This window comes from Misgurnus anguillicaudatus, chromosome 19 (assembly GCF_027580225.2).
Source record: "Misgurnus anguillicaudatus chromosome 19, ASM2758022v2, whole genome shotgun sequence".
Taxonomy (NCBI): domain Eukaryota; kingdom Metazoa; phylum Chordata; class Actinopteri; order Cypriniformes; family Cobitidae; genus Misgurnus; species Misgurnus anguillicaudatus.
Genome location: NC_073355.2, coordinates 8,071,650 through 8,094,104, shown reverse-complemented (window position 1 = coordinate 8,094,104; position 22,455 = coordinate 8,071,650). Strand labels below are relative to the sequence as shown.

Sequence of the window (22,455 nt, the reverse complement as noted above, 5' to 3'; positions counted from 1 at the left end):
TGATTACAAATACAGAAAACATTGGATACTCATTGTGAACAGTGTCATATTTATTTCGACAGGGATTTTAAAAGAAAATAAACAAAACGACCTTCACTGATGCCGCTAATGTGAAACACATTATACATGAGAGAGGTATGGTTTATGTTTTAGCTTCAAGCTTCTTTAGAGATGTTCAGCGTTTTTAATTCAGAGCTCTGTAGCTGCACATTCACTAGTAGAAAAAACACCACAAATAACTTGGAAACATTCCTCTTTTTCTAGGACAGACACCATGATCATTTGCTAATGTCAATTCAGCTACCAGCTTGAATGTATAACTGTATGTATTATTCTCTTGTATTTATCCTTTCGGCCTGATTATTTGCAGGGGCAAACACTTTGTGCCACCACTGTTCTAAGAAAGTTATGGCAAATAATTGCACTTCTGATTTACTGTGTTTCTTTCATTTCTCTAAAAGAGTCACATATCATGCCTGACAGAGAATGAAACAACATGGGAAACATATAGTCCAGTCAAGTGTAATATTTAGTCTGGGTTAGCACAGTGGCTTGGCGAAGAGGCCAGTGAATACAGAGTAGGGTGTTATGTAAGGCGAAATGAGAGACTGTCTGCCCACCTTTCTCTGATGAACTCTGCCATCTCTTTCTGCATCTGTTTGCCTTTCAGCTGTTTCTGCAGCAGAACCTCGAACCCGGACACTGTGGTGGTGCCCTGAGGGTCCTTCTTATCAGCCTGCAGAGGATAGAGAGGTATTACACATGCACACTCGCATGGCTGTGACATCACCAGGAACAGACTGTCAACAACATGTGAGTATGATCAGTTGTGTGTGTGAGTCATACTGAATCAGAGTGTGTAGGAGGGGCGTACACGCTTACGGGTGTGTGCTTCAGATAAGGGCGTGTATAGGTTGTGCAAAGTATGACTAATGTAACATGAGTGCCCCTGATGCTGTTTCTGCATAGCATGTCAATGTGTGTGTGTAGGTTTAAGAGTCACACATCACAGGAGTGTCATAATCTCTTCACACAAGTGGTTTAAAAAACAACCAGAAGGAACTTGTAAAGCAAGATATGTATACATGCATGCCTGCCATTCATTTTCCCCTACTGAACTCATGCTGACTACTAATGTCAATCATTTCTTGTTCTCACACTTCATTACTAAGGCTGTGTTTTATCCCTATCACTATCCCTAGTTTACTATATTATGAATCAGTTTATTTTGAACTTGAACTTTGGTGCTAGCAAAGGTGTTAACATAGTAAAAACAGGGATACCAATGACTCTGGCATTAAAGTGTTGATTTCAGTAAGTAAACGTATGCAGATGCATTATTTTGTGAGAATAATTTTTGCGCAAATGCTTCAGGGCACTGGAATAATTGTGGGAATTGGACAGCCATAGAAATTCAATTCCCAAATCAGTCTGCCAATATCCAATTTGTAGGATGGAAAGGGAAGCACTTTTTTGCTGATAGAAATGGTTTAATGCACATAACTGATAGCAAAAAATGCAATTATTTTCCAAAAGTATTGGGATGCCTGCCCAACAGCAAACAGGACTTTAATGACATTGCACTCAAGTACATTATGAAGTCTCCCCCCTATTACAGCTTCCACTCTTCTTGGAAGGCGTTCCAAGATGTTGGATTGTTTCTGTGGGAATTTGTGGCCATTCATTTTGTAAAGCACTTATGAAGTCAGGCACGGATGTGGGGTGAGAAACCTGGCTCACATTCTCCATTTCAGTTCATCCCAAAAGTGTTCAATGGGGCTGAGGTCAGGGTCTGTATGCCAGTTAAATTTTACTGAACTCATCAAATGTCTTTATGGACCTTGCTTTGTGCACTGGGGCACAGTCATGCTAAAACAGAAAAGGACCTTCGCCAAACATGTTTCCACAAAGTTAAAAGCAAAGCATTGTCCAAAATGGCTTGCTATATGCTGATACATTAAGATTTCCCTTCACTGGAAGTAAGGAGCCCAAACCCTGAAAAACAACAAAAACAAAAGTTTCCATTTGGCACAATGCATTCAGGCAGGTAACTTTGGCATTGGACTTGGTGATGTAAGACTTGCATTAGGGATGGGCATGAGTATTCGATTGCTCGAGTACTCGAACGTGGCATCGATGATCGATCATGAAAACGATGATCATGTGGGTTTATTTATTTATTGGGGTTATGGCGGCATTTGGATGTCTGGTTAGCATTACAAGTGCCTGTGGTAGTAAAGACTGGGTGCGTCAAGTGTTTGAAACGCAGACCGGTGTGTGACATCAGTAACGTGAACATGCATGATAAAAAACAGATAAAGTCCACGCAGGTGCGCTGCAGCAACCGCCGATCCGCAATTCTGTGAAGCCGGATACACCTCACATCGGATGAAAATACAATCAGTCAGACGCCAAATGTACAGTGCCGTCACAAGTTCCCTCATATCATCTCATATTTAAACATCAAACATATCTTGACTGAGAACAGGTGAGAGTACAACACGACACAGCTATTCCCTAAAATGATAGCAAAAAAGCTGCTTACTGTTATGAAGCTTATGCTTTGACTGGATGTGTTTAAAAGCGAGTTATGGAGAGTTATGGTGCACATCCACAAAGGGAGTTAAACTTTACTAGTACATAACTTAGTTTAAGTCTTGCATTATGTGCAGATATATGCATGTTGTATAATACATTTATGTTGTATATAAGGCTTAATATTATGTAGAGTGCGTCACACACATAGAAAACACATCAGTTTGTGTTTATTAACCTTTTAGTTTCACTTCATCACGCAACTTTTCTTATTTAATTCACGAATTATTTTAGTACAGTGAACTCATTGTCATGTTCAAGAAACCAATTTGAAATGATTCGAGCTTTGTGACATGGTGCATTATCCTGCTGGAAGTAGCCATTAGAGGATGCGTACATGGTGGTCATAAAGGGATGGACATGGTCAGAAACAATGCTCAGGTAGGCTGTGGCATTTAAACGATGCCCAATTGGCACTAAGGGGCCTAAAGTGTGCAGAGAAAACATCCCCCACACCATTACACAACCACCACCACCCTGCACAGTGGTAACAAGGCATGATGTGTGTGTGTCCTCACTCCTCTTCTCCTGACACTCTCTCTCTCTCTTCTTTCTCTCTCCTCTCTCTCTCTCTCTCTCTGTGTGTGTGTGTGTGTGTGTGTGTGTGTGTGTGAGTCTCTCACCCAGAAATAGTCGCAGTAGCTCCATTCATTGGGTTTGAGTAGCTGTTGCTCTGGTGTGGATGTGGACACAGGAAAAGTGACGCAGTTGATCTGTGGAGAGATAACAGAGGGATATTGAGTGAGAAAGAACTGGTGTGTGAGAGACTCACAAGGGAGAGAAATGAAAGGTCATGGTATAAAAGTGCAAGACTGGTCACATACAACACAGTTAGCAGTGTATAGTTCATAACACACTGCGGGCTATTGTACATTTCAGAACAATAGCACAGTTTTCATCCAATTCAAATAGGAAGTCGGCGTGCCGTCCCTTTAAAAAGGCATCTGTATTTTTCATCTGTTTTCCCAAAAGAGAATGATTGTGTTTTGGACAATAGGTGTTCAGTTTGTAGGGCATTGCAATAGCAGTGCAAAATGGTCTGGGTTCGATTCACAGAAAAACAAAGCACTGACGTACTAAGAAAAAAATTATAGCTTGAAGTCGCTTTAGATGAAAGCATCTGCAAAAATGCATGTAAATGATTCAGTTTTATGCAAAACTGTAATTATAGTCAATGTTTAGGAAAAAAATAGTTTTAGCCTTGAAACATTTTCTTTATATCTCTTGTGTTTTAAAAGGCTCAACATCTAAAGGCAAAAGCCTGTGTTTGTTATATGATCCAGTAAATACAGAAGCAGTCATGCAAAAGACAATGTACTCCTGTACTTAAGACCACATACTAAATATATGTAAGAAATAATGTGATCATATTAGTTATACTATATTAAAAAGCAGCAATTTAAAAATATATACCTGAGGTATTATACACAAATACCTCAAAGATGTTGCAAGGCAATGTCCCTCAGGGAAATTTTGCAATGCACATTAATAAGGGGGCTATTTATGACAGCTGTGTTTGTTGTTTAATATTTTGGGAGCAAATCAACTGAAACAGGGCATTATACCCCGGAGAGCTACAACTCTGTTGTACACTACTGCAACGTGTGCAGAAAGTGGCATGCCATTGTAAACGAAGATAGAGATTCATCGTAACCACAAAACAGCCCAAAGTTGTTAAGAGTAGGATTAGTCCCAAAAATTCTTATACGACACAAACCTCAAACTGCTGGCTTTGACTGCCTCAGACTGCAGTTAGTGTGTACGCTCATAAAGTGTTTGAGTATACACTCTGGGGTCCATGGCGTCTCCAATTAGCCTGTAAGCACTGCAATTATGTAATGCTCACCATCTGTACCGCCTCTCTGCCTCGGCCAAACAGGATATGCTGCCTACCGTAGCCCTTTAATGCACAAACATGCACTCGCATTTTTCTCTGTAAAGGCTAAAATTGTATTTTGATAATTCAGCAGTATAAGCATGTTGCATTTGTCACAATTTAAGTCTTTGTACTTTAAAATGTAGCCTTTTAAATTCATTATATTTGCAATTTCATTTATTTACTGCTGAACTTCAAAAGAAATCACATTTTCCACATAGGGGCAAAAAACTGTTATTTATCATTACTAACCCTGTTAAGCCTCAAAGGTACTTCAAAGCTGGTTGAATGATTTTATTTTGTCTCCCATACTGATTTTAGCTGGTTAAAGGAAAACACCACCTTTTTTTAATATTTTACTATGTTCTTACCTCAACTTAGATGAATGAATACATACCTATCTTTATTTAATGCGTGCACTTAATCTTTGTTCAGTGCGTCATGAATGTGTTAGCATTTAGCCTAGCCCCATTCATTCCTTAGGGTCCAAAAAAGGGATGAATTTAGAAGCCACCAAACACTTCCATGTTTTGATGATACATGAGTAGTTACACAAGTAAATATGGTGGCACAAAATAAAACGTAGTGATTTTTTAAGCAGATAAAAAATGAAAACTATATTGTATGGCGGAGGAGCACTTAGTTTGCAGCATTTCGACCTTGGGCGCAGTAATATCATCACTCCTGACTACTCCCCCTTTCGCTCAAATTTCCATCAATATTACTGCGCCCGATGTCTACTCGTGTAACAGTCTTAGGAAAAACATGGAAGTGTTTGGTGGCTTCTAAATTCATCCCTGTTTGGATCCTGAGGATGAATGGGGTTAGGCTAAATGTTGAGGTAAGAACATAGTGAAATATTGAAAAACTGTGGTGTTTTCCTTTAAGCTGGTGTAACAGGCTGGATTTAGAGGGGTTTGGCCACTTTTTTAGCTGGTCAGGCTGCAATACCAGCTGACCCCACATCTATAACCAGCTGACCCACCAGCTTGACCAGGCTGGAAGACCAGCTTAACTACAGTAGCTTTTCCAGGCTGGAAGGACCAGCTTAAATCAGCTACTTCCATCTTAAACTAGCTAAGACCAGCCAACCAGCTTAGCCAAGCTTCCAGCCTGGTTAAGCTGGTTGGTCAGCTGGTCCTCAGCCAAGCTTAAAAGAGGCCAAAACCCCTATGAAACATTGACCTCCATATAGTATTTATTTTGCCTGCTTTGGAAATCAGTGGGTACCATCAACTGTGGGCTTACCATCATTTCTCAAAATATCTTATCATGTATTCAAGAAAATAAAGAAACTCATAGAGGTTTAAAACAACATGAGGGTGAGTAAATAATGCCAGATTTTTTCATTTTGGGTGAACTATCCCTTTAAGATTACATAAGTTTACAGTAGAATTCAGATACAATATGATTATCTTAACAGGTGAACGTGAAGTAAAGTCTCTTGTGGACGCTATAGTGTCAAAGTGAAACAGGTGCATAAGTGATAGAGCAAAATGTGGGACGGAGATCAGTTCAGCTGTCTGATTAGTGATTTAACAAACATTCAATGTACGCCACAAGTAATATTTTTCTGCTTTGCCACAGGAACAATATTTTACTATCACTATATCATTTTTAAATATATTTAAGCTTGATGAGGCCAATAGATAATTACATTTAAAATTTAAGACTAAGACAAACTCACCTATTTATTAGCACACTTTTAAACAGACAACTTGAAAAATAAAATCATTTTTAAAATGAACAATAGAAGGTTAATGCATTATGTGTTAATTACAACACTTACAACATTCAGGCAAAAAAGTATGTTTTTAATTACTTTAATACTGAAAAATAAAGACATGCACATACTGTATTCACCACAAAAACAAATACTTAAAGGTGACAAAGGATTTAAATAATGTTTCTACCCATCTACATAGAAGTATGTAACTTTATGAAGTGCAAAAATATCCAGAAACGTTTTACATTTACAAACCAAGAATTTCTCCTTTGAATGAATTGGTCTATTTTTTGCCCTATTTGGAATGGTCATGAATATTAATATTGAGCTCTGCTCTGATTGCTCTGCTTTGCTCTAAGGCTCATTTCAGTAGCTCACATTAGCAAACATACCTTATGTTTGAGCCTGTATGAGACAAAAATACAGATTTTGAGGAATATTCGATTGTTTGGAGATTGTAAATGGATGTTTCTGAATGGTAAGTTTGTGTTTTTTTTTTTAGTATGGACCTGCAAAACATAACTGTAATGTAAATAGTAGAACTTTAGCCTAAACGCTTGCATATAGCATTAATTAGCATGTAACGCTAACTCAGCAGTCACAACTTTGTTTTTAGCATTTTAACAACTGATGTCACAGTCTGTGTTATACTGAGATTGGCCTGTTTTTCAGTGGTCTTGAAATTAAATATGACAAAATTCACTTCATTCTATATCAGTATCATGAGGACACACATATCATAAATAGCTCAGTTTCCTGAGAATAAATAAAACCACAGTGATAGGTGTCAGCACATGCATTGAATGCTGGGTAATACATCTGATTTCAGAGGACTACAAGAACATAAAGATTGGGTTGATAAATTATGACTTGCGATCTCTTCTGAGCACAGCCTCTTATATATGTATCTATGCACCTCATTAGCAATGTTTTGGGCTGATAGCTGCATAGATAAAACCATTTACAGGAATTATGTATGTGTGTGTTTCCAGCTCTGGCCAAATGCTTTTTATAAATATTCATTCAGCAGTGAAATTTAGAAATAAATATAGCCTAATTCAAATCTACAGCCACAGAAAAAATAAAAGACCACTCCTGTTTTGCCTTTTAGCATTATTTCTACATCTATCGTGACTATTTCAGACCAATATCCGTTGAATTCCAAAAAAGCAAACCTCAGGAGGGACATAAAGTCCCCCAACAGCAATAAAGACTGCACTCATGCCAGAAAACATAAGAGATGTGATTAAAAATCAGGGTTATTCTATCAAATATTCATTCATTTTCCTAAGACTTTAGCATCGTGTTGTTGAAAAATAAATATATAGGGGCAGCGCTAATTTGTGTAATATGCATAGACGACAATGCGCAGTGCATACGTGCTCCTGTACACGACCTGCAAAACGCGCAATTACAATCAATGCAGCGGATAAACGGGCCATAGATATGCACGCTGATAAGTTCACATCCACTCGCCCCAGACGCCTCCTAATCTGATGGCGTTTGAGGTGATTTAGTCTATCGGTCCTCGTCACTTTGTTCATTTCATGCCTGGAAGATCATGCTGATTGTCGTGGCTAGTAGATTTTCCATTACAGTGCCATCACATCTATCACTCCTGTTGTTCGTCCCTTTCCTCTCATCTTCCCCAAAATGAGCCCATTCATCAGACTCAGGCCCGTCTCCTCTCCTTTATAACTCCTCAGTGAAGTAAGCCGCCCTTATCAGGAGCTTATTACACCTTCTGTCCACATGTTTGAAATACAACCCCCTCCTCATGCTGAAATTCAGCCCTCTCTTCCACCTAAGCAATAACTCGTATCAACATTTTGGAAACTGCGCAACTGGTTTTGGATCAGTGCAAAAATGGATACTCATGATACTGCGGTGGATTGGTGCGGGTGGTTCTGTATGCAGAAATGTTTTAAAGCCAGTGGGTGAGCTTTAGAAATTTAAATGCATTTCATATAATTGTTTTCTGATTTTATAGTTCTTTTAGATGAGGCAATTCCTGCACATCATATCACCACACACTGGGGTACAAGACACCCCCGCATCCTCCACAGTATGGAGCTTCATCAAAATCTTTTGAGCCAATCATATTCAAGTTGGATGTGCCCAGCGGGTCAGGTTTTGGCTACATACTGAAACTAAAGCAAACTCTGGATTAACAACATGTTTCGCATTGACAGTCATTAAAACAGTGTATTTTGGCCAAAATATAAAAGCTATTTTATATGAGATGATCGTGCCCATACACTGCAAAAAATGATTTTCAAGAAAAACAAAATTTAGTATTTTTGTCTTGTTTTAAGTAAAAATATCTAAAAATTCTTAAGTTAAGATGCTTTTTCTTGACCAAAACGACCCAAGAAAATAAGTCTAGTTTTTAGACCAAAAATATAAAATTTAAAAAGTGTTTTTATGCATAAAACAAGCAAGCAAAAAAAAAATCTGCCAATAGGGTAAGCAAAAAAATCTTTTGATTTTTTTTTCTTGTTTTATCCACAAAATCACTTAAATTTGATATTTTTGGTCTGAAAACTAGACTTATTTTCCTGGGTCATTTTGCTCATCAAGAAAAAGCATCTTAATTTAAGAATTTTTAGATATTTTTACTGAAAACAAGACAGAAATACTAAGATTTTTTTTTTGAAAATCATTTTTTGCAGTGTATACCAAATGGTATATACCTGGGAAAGGTGTGTCAATTTTTTTTTATTTGGCATAAACATGAGGCAATTTCAAGATGTGATACATTGTATTCAGCATTAGTGAATCAAGTTCAAAATGCAACCCCGACACACAAATGACAGCACTGCTTGTGGGTGGAGCCTGTCTAATTTTTTTTTTGGGGGGGGGGGGTGTCCATGCAAATGTTAAACCATATGCACATATATTAACTAGTCTGGTGTATGTGATGTCTTTACCTTTAAAATATTTTTAAGGTCTTTTATTATGTGCTTATGTGTATTTGGGTAAACAAAATGACTTACACAGCCAGCTCATGTCTGGCATCTGCTCATGAACCCTTTGCCCCAGTCTCTTTTTAAATGGTGTAAAGAACGTGACTGTTGGAAACCTGCCATTTCTGCTGAACGACTGAAATGATAGCAAACGTAATGATAGCATGGAGCATGCATCAGGGACACAAAATCACTCTGCAAGCAAATAAATAATTCTGTGAAAGACCAATCCGGTCAGCAGCTTTTAACCACAAACATACGCATACAGAGATTTTAACCATTGCTGAGACTGTAGGGCGCTCGGCCTCTGTTGCTAAGCGACAAATTGCTTCTCCTGTAAGGGCATCTTTCTCCCCTTACAAAACAATATTTGCTTTACACCAATATTACGTGACATCAGTATTTAAAAGTGTACGTTTTTCAAACAAATCTCACATGAGCGGCTCTCGTGTGTTTCTTGTATATTTTTGTTTACAATATTCAGTTGTACATGTGGCCTCTTAACAGCCAGCGCTTCCACAGCTGACAGCCACCTATTATTTCAAGCACAGTTAAGTGCATCGTGATGGAGTGCAAACGTGAAGCAGTCAGCCTTCTGGTTTCACATTAGTGATACTCAAGAGATACTGAAGGTAAGCAAAAGGTGAAAGTATTTTAGGCTCAAACATCCAACAGCTCTTTACTATTGATTCAGTGAGTCTACGGTTCAGTGGTTGTCATGGTGAACCGCTTGTGAGTTACAAAAACTAAAAATATGATGTAGTATATTTATGGAAATCCATAGATGCATTACACTTTCAGTAACATGGTAGGTAATACTGATATTTTTATCAGTGCTTTTTGCCAAATTGTGCATTGCCAAGCTAAATACAAAAACATTACTATAACTACAAAATGTGCAGCATCACAGTTTAGTGATGTTATGAAAAGGTAATGGCTGTCCAATTATAGCAAATAAGTTTTAAACAAAAGTGCTACATTTAAACAATAACTTATTACACATTTTCCATTTGCTTACTGTAAAATTGACCAGAAATATTCGGTATTTGCTACTACTGTTAATCTGCCAGTCAATCCAATAATTTCAAACTGGCCAGATTTCAGGCTGGGAGGTATATTAGTCTATAACTACTGTAGCCATTTGCATTATGGTGCAATTTGATCGCCATATTCCGATAAAGACTTACCAAAGCATTTAAATGCGGCTGAAATGACAGGCGCACTGGAAAAAATAATTTTCAAAAATAAATTCTTTGTATTTTTGTCTTGTTTCCAGTAAAAATATCTAACAATTCTTAAATGAAGATGCTTTTTCTTGATGAGCAAAACGACCCAAGAAAATAAGTCTAGTTTTTAGACCAAAAATATCAAATTTAAGTGATTTTGTGCATAAACCAAGCAAAAAAAAAAATCTGCCAATGGGGTAAGCAAAAAAAAAAATCTTGAACATTTTTCTTAAACACTAAATTCAAGAAATATTCAAGAAAAATTTGCTTACCCGACTGGCAGTTTTTTGCACAAAATCACTTCAATTTGATATTTTTGGTCTAAAACTAGACTTATTTTCTTGGGTTGTGTTGCTCATCAAGAAAAAGCATCTTAATTTAAGAACTTTTAGATACTTTTACTGAAAACAAGACAATAATAATAAGATAATTACTTGAAAATAATTTTTTTTGCAGTGCAGGTGCCAGCTGTGGGCACTTTTTCAGCTGGGTGCTTTGGTTGCTATGATATTTATGTTTTGTTTATCAGTCATTGTACAATGGGATAGTTGGTTGTTGTGGTATTTGTCCCACCCCTCCTCCACTGTGGGGGCTAAGTGAAAAGTGACATTGACGAGCTGAGCATTTCGGCCAAAGTTGAACATTTTAAACTGTGCTTCCATTGGAAACAATTGAAAACATACGCCGGCCGCAGGCATAAATGCTTTGGTGTACAGCGTTAAGGGTGTTGCACACCGGACGAGAAGCGCTGCGCCGCATGTAGAACAACGCGCAGGTATCGTACAGTGGACCTGCACATCAAATAGCGCAAGCCTAGTAATATAGCGTCTACTTCAGGATGCAAAATATGCATTAGAAGCCAATTTTAATCATTAACGATTTGGGACAAATATGATGTATTAGTGGCACGACAGAGATTTGAGCAGCGTCCAGAGTTACAGCGGACCACCGGCTTGCATACATTCATAGAAAATAATGTGTTCTGTTAGATTCATGGCGTGATGCGACGCTTTTCGTCCGGTGTGCGACCCCCTTTAGTTCGACTGAAGAAAGGAAGTCATATACAGTACTGTGCAAAAGGCTTAGTCCACCATGCCAGCATTAGATTTGTTGTTTTGCAATGGTATAGTAATCATATGTAATTATTTATCAGTCTCTTTATTAGAATACAACTAGAAAATACAAAAAAAATTGTATTTAGTACTAAAAGCAGTATAAAAGCTAAAGTGTCAAGTATTTAGGGTAAACTCCCCTTCCACTTGAGCAACAGCAAGCGACTGTAGGATCTCTTAAAGGGGACATTTCACAAGACCTTTTAGGGTGAAAAATAAATCTTTGGTGTCCCCAGAGTACATATGTGAAGTTTTAGCTCAAAATATCCCACAGGTAATTTATTATAACAATTGCCACTTTGTAGGTGTGAGCAAAAATGTGCAGTTTTTGGGTGTGTACTTTTAAATGCAAATGAGTTGATCCATGTACTAAATGGCAGTGTTGTGGTTGGATAGTGCAGATTAAGGGGCGGTATTATCCCCTTCTGACATCACAAGGGAAGCCAAATTTCAATTATCAATTTTTTTACATGCTTGCAGTGAATGGTTTACCAAAACTAAGTTACTTTTCACGTTTCAAAAGTTTATACAAGCACTGGGGCCCAATTATAGCACTTAAAGATGGAAAAAGTCAGATTTCCATGATATAGTATGTCCCCTTTAAACCTAAATTAAATTAAATCCTAATTTATAATTCTTATCGAATGACTTCACGCCTTCAGTCTCCTCCAAATTGCTTAAGATGTGTTTCGTGCCAAGAGAGGTCACACTAAACACCGACCGATGCCTGAAGAAGACATTTAGTTCTGAAAACTGTTTTGTGTTTTTATTTTGTATTTCCTGTATTTTCTATTTGTATCTTAATAAAAAGAGTGAAACATAAATATGGATGGACATTACAACTTTGCTAAAACAACAAAGCTGGTGGTAGTGGCCTAATGGTGTATTCCCACCAGCTGCGGTAGAGGCGGCAAAAATGCGCTATTCGCGCGTAGTTGGATGCTTGAACATTTGAGTTCACTCGCGTGTGAAATTCTAGTCATTCGAGACATTCACATGGAAATTTGCGTAATGGGAGGGGCTTCTGCGACTCCGCCACTCCGCGCGCTTCCTGTAATCACGTCACTGCTACAGCAAGGTCCTGATTGGTTAACGCGGCACGGAAATGCGCCAACACTCAATTTGCACGGAACGCATCATTTGCGCCGTGCTTACCACGTGTACCGCGCCGCAGGATGGCTAATCGCGTCTTTGCATTGACTTAACATGTAAATGACCCGCACTTGCCGCCTCTATCGCGACTGGTGTAAACGCAGCATAAGACTTTTGCACAGTATTGTACATCTGAAAAAATCATGTTATGTTTAAACTATTCTTTTTAACTTTTTTGTTGAATGGCCACTAAACTGCATGATCCATCATTTCAAGCAACTGATTTTCTAACTTTGCTAGTTAGTTTCTCTCACAAAATGAAATCATTCCACTCAATCAATACAATATTTCATGTTTACTCATTTATCTGTTAAGCAGCCGTGTAATAAGCAGTATAATCTGTTGATTATTGCAAAATAAACCCTTTCAGATTATTTTATGATCATGCATCATATCTTATATAAAACATCTATGGCTTCAATCCAAAAATAATTCCTTTGTCTGAAGAAATTACTCTGTTATTGATACAGACCACGTTTGAATACAATCTCCATCCGACAAAACTTTTATATAACACGGCATATGCCGTCCGTACAAACAAACAATAACGGGAAGAATGGCAGCTTCCTTTCATTTTTTCTTGCCTTAATCTCGTTCATTTTCTCGCTTTGTCTGTGCGTTTTTTATTTCGACATCCATTAGTCTGTACTATTGCCTTTTGTCACCATGGAAACTGGACTAGCCAAGTCTTCCCCAGCTCTCTAGGCTTCTCTGGTTTACTCTTCCCCAAGTGGGCGGTCTCTTTCTCCTATGACGGACACCCTACCTGCCCTATACACGCACCAGAATATCCAGCGCTCCCCAATCTCTCACCACTATCACGGTGCAGGTTACATAACACAAACCAACCCCCATCTGTTTTAAATCTCCTATGTGAATACACAGAGTTGAGCTGAGAAGATCTTCATTATGCACATTAAACATTTAAGGCTCTCAAATGACTCTGTGTCGGGATTTATGTTTTTTTATAAAACCTGTAACATTCATTAAGCATACCCTGAACGTTTAAATACCGATTATTCCATAAAATCCCTCAGCACCTTCATTTTTAAGGCGGTTAATTAGCTATTAAAATCATCACGTTTTAATGAGTCAGAATATTTTTTATGAAATACAGTAAAAGCCATATTCATCCAGGCATCTCAATATAAGCTTAAGACTTTCACTGAGAGTCTCAGTTGTGAACACATCTGTGCGAAGAGTGACCTGCAGTGTCATGAGCGTGCAACATCTGACCCTCATCGCTCTGATTTACAAGAAAAAGCTATTTTATTCTATTACATCGGTGTGAAATTCAAGCTTTTGACGACGTTTCCAGGTAAAGCCGGATCAAAGTGGGTTTCAAATGCAGCTGGAAAGCCACGTGAACGCACGCTGCATACATAATTTGAAAATGAGTGCAACGCCTCCGGGCACTGTGTGCGTACGCAAAATCTCCTTGGCCAAACATCAGCCATGTCGAATTTTGATACGGTGGTCTTCTCACAACTCTTATTGGTATTTGCAATGCTCTCTGTTTAGTACGTTGGGCATATAAGGTCTTGTGCTGGCCTACAGCGTCTGAAATAGTAAATAATGGTCTTTTAGAGAAATCCGAGTGTTTGAATGTGTGTGGAAGAAAAGCCAAATCAGAGGGGTGCTGAAAAGAAAATCTGATATGATTTATGTCGCGTTCTGATCTTTTGTTTCAAAGCCCTCAATTCCCAGATCTTGGGATGATTATTTGAATCAATGCTTCCATTCTGTCATCGAATCCATAAAAACGTTGTAGTGCAAAACAGCAGCGATGTGATGTAGTAGTCATAGTGTAACTTCCATTGGCATCACTCAGATATACACAAACGCACACACAGTCAGGACATTGGAGAGAGCGAGTGGCACGGCACAGAGAGCAGATGTTTCACATCTGTGAAACACTTCAGACCACTGATTTAAAATCCCAGGGGCTTGTTAACTGCAAAACTCTTACACACTGGACCTATCTGATCCACATTATCATTAATAATAATCAATTCAGGTGCCGATTCTTCTAAAAGCCTCTCTAGAGAGCATCAACACAGTGCTCTCAATAGACAATGTTTCTTCATTATACAGTTTTGTGTAAATGAATGCACTGTAAGCATTGTCAATACTCACTGTGATTTTGGTCTCCTTGATCTCCTTCTCTTTATTCTGCCTCCTGGCTGGGGAGGTGGACCCAGGGCTCTGGGGGGACAAACACGAGGCATCGTCAAAACTGCCCTCCGCGTCAAAGCTTTCCTCCATCTCGATCGCTCTGTGCCTTCTCTCACTCTATTCAGCACTTTCGCTCTGGTACACGCTCGACTCCAGCACACAGTCTGAATGCTCTGGCTCTGTTGCTGTGGTGAGGCGAGATGCAGAGTGGAGCTCGTGTGCGCGTGTGTTTGGTGGGGGGCGTGAGAGTGGGGGGTGCTCAAGGGGAGGGGGTGATCGTGGAAGCGTGACGGAGTGAATGAGAGAGGGAGAGAGACTTGAGGAATGAGCTGGTGAGGTACACAAGACGCTCAGTAGATAAGTGTGCGACTCTCATAAAAATAGTCGGGTATAAACAAAACCACGAGAATAAAATCAGAACTTATATTTAGAGAAAAAAATGCTTGTTTTTGCTTTAAATTAAATAGCAGATATGCACACACTGTAAAACAAATTCTGTAGAAATTACAGTATTACTAGCAGCTGTTTGCCAGTAACTTACTGTTGATTTAAATTTATGTTATTTACTGCCAACAGTTTGTTTAAAGCTAAATGAAAATTAAACATTAACAAGTCTTTATGTTAACAGAATTAAACTTTAAATTAACAGAATCATGCAAAGCATTCTGGACCCCAAAATCTATAGGAAATAAAACAGAAAAAGATTGATGAGGATTTTTGGTTCCCAGAATGCTTTGCATGAGCTTTAATTTTATAGTTTTATTCTGTAAAGACAAATTCTTGTTAATGTTTAATATTGATCACGATGCAAAGTAGTAGTTGTATGGGACCACTATCTGTCAAAATTTGATTGATTTATGACCCCCTTTGACAGGGGGCGGGACTATCAATCAAAATGTGTACAATCTGTCCAGTTTCTGGACTGTCGTATATCAAGGGCTTTAGACAGCGAGTATCCTGCGCGTGTTTTACGATGTGTCAATCAGCTCGTTGTTATTTCTGTGTGTGTGTGTGTGTGTGTGTGTGTGTTTTATGTCAAGCCTATGCTGTCATGTTTATTGCTGTCAAAAATAAAGTTTATAGTTTTAGACTGTCCAGTTTCTGGCAGGTTTTATGACCGGAGTTTCTCCGTCCTGTGTGCGCTCCTCTCCCGGGCACGCTTCTCGACCCCCACTGCGTGTCTCACAGCGGGGTCGGTGTTCAGCGGACCTGTGTGGTTCTTTAGACGAAAACCTGTTTATTATAAACTAAATAAAAATTTAACCGTGAGTCTTTTCATCACCCGCTCTCTATGTTCACGCGCATTAAAACTCGCTCACCGGTGCACGCGCCGGGTGTATGGGCATATCTGCAGTTTTAAAATAAACTTAATAAATGTAATGCTGGCCACTCTGACAAAAAGTAAAGGTTTATTTTAGATTTAGGGATTTCTTTAATCAAGTCTCTGATTAAAACATGTGAATGCGCGCACCGACGGTGACAGAGAACTTACGCTGATGCGCACTTATATCTGACCTTAATAAACTTTTAAATATTTTAATACGTTTTCATCCCATCTTCAGGGTTTGTTTTTATTAATGTCTACTTAAAACCATGTGTGAATATGTGTATATTATACAACGAATCTTATCGTGTATGCTCTGACAAAATAAGGCATTGTTTTGGATTTTGGGTGGTGCGGACACATGTTTGTGGCGAATACTGTTGAATGTGGGCGTTCGTTTTGTCGGGGGTTTCTTTGAAGTCAATGGGGAGTCAAACATTTTGGATGTATCTGGTTGGGCTTGGATCTGGTGTTTTCTATTGGTCTATTTCTTTGGTGTCTGATCGGACGCAGTGTTTCGGAGGCTGATTTGTGGGGGTCTGTGTGCGTGTGGGATGGTTCGCAGCAGGGGCGGATTGTAAACTAGTTAGAGACTTTTAAAACCGTGATGGTAAAATGTAATACGGTCCACTCTGAAGAAAAGTAAAGTTTTATTTTAGATTTAGGGAATTCATGAACCAAGTCTCTGATTAAAACTTCTGAGTGTAACATCACAAATATTTAATATATTCCGTATACGTGTATAGTTTAACCATTCCCTTATGCCATAACCTTAGGCGCCGTCAATACTTCTTTCTTTAGACTAAAGGAAATTTATTTTAACCTAAATAAAAGTTTATTCGCATCACGAAGTCCGTGAGTCTTTTCTAAAGGTCGATCACCGGCGGTGACAGAGAACGCGTCGGATGTACGTTCATATATTTCGTTAAGAAACTTTTAAACGATTAAACACATTCATAGCATCTTCAGGGTTTGTTTTTATTATTGGCTTCTTAAAACCATGTGTGAATATGTGTATATTATAACGAATCTTATATTGTCTGCTCTGACAAAAATAAAGTAGACTTTAAGTGAAGTGGCAGCGCGTATTTTATAGCCTACTGTTTAATATAAACGTTTGTTTTGTCAAAAGTTTCTTTAAAGTCACGCAAAAATCAAATATTTTACATGTATCTGGTTAAACTTAAATCTGCTATTATCTATTTAACTATTTTTCTGATCAGTCAGCTTACAGAAGCTGCTCTTATGATCGTGTGTGTGTGTGTGTGTGTGTGTGTGTGTGTGTGTGTGTGTGTGTGTGTGTGTGTGTGTGTGTGTGTGTGTGTGTGTGTGTGTGTGTGTGTCAGCGAGGCAATTCACAGCAGGAGAGGGTTGTAAACTAGTGAGTTAGACACTTTTAAAACGTGTTGGTAAAATGTAATATAGACCGCTCTGACAAAAACTAAAGGTTTATTATAGATTTAGCAATTTCTTAAACAAAGTCTCTGATTAAAACATATGCGCGCACCGACAGTGACGGAGAACTTACACTGATGCGCTCTTATATCTGCCGTTAACAACCTTTTAAACGTTTTAAGACATTTAAGTCCCTCTTATGGTTTGATTTCATTAATGTCACCTAACAACCAAGTGTGTACATGTGTATTTACGATAAATGTAACACGGTACGCATTGTCAAAATAAAAGGTTTCTTGAACATGGTATTCCAGTGCGTGTTTTTTGTCTTGCGAGTGCTCGTCATATTTATTGATGTGAAAAAAGTTTGATGTCTAAGGCGTTCAGTTTCTGGACGGTTGGTTTTTACCAGCGGTCTCTCATTCTCACCACCCGTTATCACCCACCCAGTAGCCCCCAATGTGTCTGAACAGCGGTGATGTTCAGCGGCCCGTATTGTTCCTAAAACTCCGTGTTGGTAAAATAAGTGTAATACAGCCATTGACAAAAAGTAAAAGGTTTATTTTAGATTTAAGGTGGTCCACCAGCGCCTTTATGGCAAGCACTTCAGGTTCTAAAAGTTTGTAACACCAAGAATTTGTTTAATGAAATATACAGTACATGTATAAGCAATGCACCCGAGTCCATAATCTCCGGACGGGTCGCCAATACTATTTTCTTTAGACTAAAGGGTATTTATTTTAACCTAAATAAAAGTTTATTTGCATCACGAACGCCGTGAAACTGTTCATGCACCGCAATCTATTGTTCACGCGCATTAAAGGTCGATCACCGGTGATGACCAGAGAACGAACCGGGTGTGTGTTCATATAAACTTAATAAATGTAATTCTGTCCGCTCTGGCAAAATAAAAGTTTATTTTAGATTTAGCCATTTCTTTAACCAAGTCTCTGATTAAAACAAGTGACTTTTGCTTAGGGCAATAGGCACATGCACACACATATCGGTGGTATTAAAAATAAGGTTTTTAAAGTTTAAGAAATTTAAACATTTGAAAAAAATCAAACATTTTAGAGGTGTCTGAGTAAACTTATATCTAATGTCATATGAGCCGTACCGTGTAGCGTTCGTGTCTGTGTGCGTGTCCGTGTCAGTTTATGTATGTGTGTGTTATGCAATCGTAGAGTAGGGCGTGGGATGTGAGAGATTGTGAGGGTGTGTGTATGTGTGTGTGTGTGTGTGTGTGTGTGTGTGTGTGTGTGTGTGTGTGTGTGTGTGGTTATCACGTGGTGGGGAGGGGGTCCCAAATGATCAATGGCAGGATTTTTATGTGATGACAGGCCCTAGGTCAGCCTGTGGGGTTAGATACAACTTAGGTTAACATCTATCAACGTATAATAAGCAAACATGAAATTATATTATACCTATGCATTGTTACTGATGTTCCTAGTTTTGTGTATTTTTTCTTAAACAAACTTTTGCTTTTCAAACTTAGACAGTCTTCATACTTATGCATACATTTGTTCAAAGTTTTTCCTCGCTAGTGTCAACCCTGTGTCTGAGATTTTCTTAAACTTTTGCTTTTCAAACTTAGTAAGTCTTCAGACTTTTGTCTCTTCACACATTTGTTCAAAGTTTTTTCTTCGCTAGTGTCAACCCTGTGTCTGAGATTTTGTAAACTCATGTACACGCTTGTGTATTTTTCTTAAACTTTTGCTTTTCAAACTTAGTCAGTCTTCAGACTTTTGTCTCTTCACACATTTGTTCAAAGTTTTTTCTTCGCTAGTGTCAACCCTGTGTCTGAGATTTTGTAAACTCATGTACACGCTTGTGTATTTTTCTTAAACTTTTGCTTTTCAAACTTAGTCAGTCTTCAGACTTTTGTCTCTTCACACATTTGTTCAAAGTTTTTTTCTTCGCTAGTGTCAACCCTGTGTCTGAGATTTTCTTAAACTTTTGCTTTTCAAACTTAGTAAGTCTTCAGACTTTTGTCTCTTCACACATTTGTTCAAAGTTTTTCTTCGCTAGTGTCAACCCGTGTCTGAGATTTTGTAAACTCATGTACACGCTTGTGTATTTTTCTTAAACTTTTGCCTTTCAAACTTAGTCAGTCTTCAGACTTTTGTCTCTTCACACATTTGTTCAAAGTTTTTTCTTCGCTAGTGTCAACCCTGTGTCTGAGATTTTGTAAACTCATGTACACGCTTGTGTATTTTTCTTAAACTTTTGCTTTTCAAACTTAGACAGTCTTCAGACTTTTGTCTCTTCACACATTTGTTCAAAGTTTTTTCTTCGCTAGTGTCAAATCCTGTTTGAGATTTTTTTGTAAACTCATGTACACGCTTGTGTATTTTTCTTAAACTTTTGCTTTTCAAACTTAGTCAGTCTTCAGACTTTTGTCTCTTCACACATTTGTTCAAAGTTTTTTTCTTCGCTAGTGTCAACCCTGTGTCTGAGATTTTCTTAAACTTTTGCTTTTCAAACTTAGTAAGTCTTCAGACTTTTGTCTCTTCACACATTTGTTCAAAGTTTTTCTTCGCTAGTGTCAACCCGTGTCTGAGATTTTGTAAACTCATGTACACGCTTGTGTATTTTTCTTAAACTTTTGCCTTTCAAACTTAGTCAGTCTTCAGACTTTTGTCTCTTCACACATTTGTTCAAAGTTTTTTCTTCGCTAGTGTCAACCCTGTGTCTGAGATTTTGTAAACTCATGTACACGCTTGTGTATTTTTCTTAAACTTTTGCTTTTCAAACTTAGTAAGTCTTCAGACTTTTGTCTCTTCACACATTTGTTCAAAGTTTTTTCTTCGCTAGTGTCAACCCTGTGTCTGAGATTTTCTTAAACTTTTGCTTTTCAAACTTAGTAAGTCTTCAGACTTCTGGCTCTTCACACATTTGTTCAAAGTTTTTTCTTCGCTAGTGTCAACCGTGTGTCTGAGATTTTCTTAAACTTTTGCTTTTCAAACTTAGTCAGTCTTCAGACTTTTGTCTCTTCACACATTTGTTCAAAGTTTTTTCTTCGCTAGTGTCAACCCGTGTCTGAGATTTTGTAAACTCATGTACACGCTTGTGTATTTTTCTTAAACTTTTGCTTTTCAAACTTAGTCAGTCTTCAGACTTTTGTCTCTTCACACATTTGTTCAAAGTTTTTTCTTCGCTAGTGTCAACCCTGTGTCTGAGATTTTCTTAAACTTTTGCTTTTCAAACTTAGTAAGTCTTCAGACTTTTGTCTCTTCACACATTTGTTCAAAGTTTTTTCTTCGCTAGTGTCAACCCTGTGTCTGAGATTTTCTTAAACTTTTGCTTTTCAAACTTAGTAAGTCTTCAGACTTTTGGCTCTTCACACATTTGTTCAAAGTTTTTTCTTCGCTAGTGTCAACCGTGTGTCTGAGATTTTCTTAAACTTTTGCTTTTCAAACTTAGTCAGTCTTCAGACTTTTGTCTCTTCACACATTTGTTCAAAGTTTTTTCTTCGCTAGTGTCAACCCGTGTCTGAGATTTTGTAAACTCATGTACACGCTTGTGTATTTTTCTTAAACTTTTGCTTTTCAAACTTAGTCAGTCTTCAGACTTTTGTCTCTTCACACATTTGTTCAAAGTTTTTCTTCGCTAGTGTCAACCCGTGTCTGAGATTTTCTTAAACTTTTGCTTTTCAAACTTGGGCAGTCTTCAGACTTGTTCTTAGTTCTATCTGCTCAGACAATATTTTGCTTTCATCAATCGTCTTGCTTTCTTTGTAAGCGACATCATATATCTGTGATTGTTTTTGTGAATACAGGTTGTTTCATTTCTATAGTTTATGCAACATTTTGGCAAACTCTTAAAATTAGTGCTAGATGATTAAAACAACAACGCAAAGTATGTTTTAGATTTACTTACTAAATCTTTCACAACGAAACAACGATGATAGCATTATGTCTGAATCTGTAAACTTGTAACACCACCAATAGCTCGATGTACATAACGAAGATTGCAAAATAATAAAGAGTGATTAAATTAAGATGCAAACATCTACAAATTGACAATGTTTTTAATCTATTGGTACCATTTTAAGGCTACATGTCCAAACTATTTCAAACACTGCCAATTTGTAGATGTTTGCATCTTAATTTAATCACTCTTTATTATTTTGCAATCTTCGTTATGTACATCGAGCTATTGGTGGTGTTACAAGTTTACAGATTCAGACATAATGCTATCATCGTTGTTTCGTTGTGAAAGATTTAGTAAGTAAATCTAAAACATACTTTGCGTTGTTGTTTTAATCATCTAGCACTAATTTTAAGAGTTTGCCAAAATGTTGCATAAACTATAGAAATGAAACAACCTGTATTCACAAAAACAATCACAGATATATGATGTCGCTTACAAAGAAAGCAAGACGATTGATGAAAGCAAAATATTGTCTGAGCAGATAGAACTAAGAACAAGTCTGAAGACTGCCCAAGTTTGAAAAGCAAAAGTTTAAGAAAATCTCAGACACGGGTTGACACTAGCGAAGAAAAACTTTGAACAAATGTGTGAAGAGACAAAAGTCTGAAGACTGACTAAGTTTGAAAAGCAAAAGTTTAAGAAAAATACACAAGCGTGTACATGAGTTTACAAAATCTCAGACACGGGTTGACACTAGCGAAGAAAAAACTTTGAACAAATGTGTGAAGAGACAAAAGTCTGAAGACTGACTAAGTTTGAAAAGCAAAAGTTTAAGAAAATCTCAGACACACGGTTGACACTAGCGAAGAAAAAACTTTGAACAAATGTGTGAAGAGCCAAAAGTCTGAAGACTTACTAAGTTTGAAAAGCAAAAGTTTAAGAAAATCTCAGACACAGGGTTGACACTAGCGAAGAAAAAACTTTGAACAAATGTGTGAAGAGACAAAAGTCTGAAGACTTACTAAGTTTGAAAAG

General features: G+C 37.8%; 1 protein-coding gene across 1 annotated transcript in view; it reads right to left on the bottom strand.

Annotated features, from left to right (window-relative positions):
* The window catches only part of gas7a (growth arrest-specific 7a), a 74,011-nt gene that overhangs the window by 18,271 nt on the left and 33,285 nt on the right, over positions 1–22,455 (bottom strand). The window contains exons 5-7 of the mRNA XM_055185735.2: positions 14,790–14,858; positions 3,219–3,308; positions 621–736 (exon numbers count right to left, since the gene is read on the bottom strand). Of these exons, the coding sequence (XP_055041710.2) occupies positions 621–736; positions 3,219–3,308; positions 14,790–14,858 (275 nt within the window). The remainder of the gene's footprint in view (positions 1–620; positions 737–3,218; positions 3,309–14,789; positions 14,859–22,455) is intronic.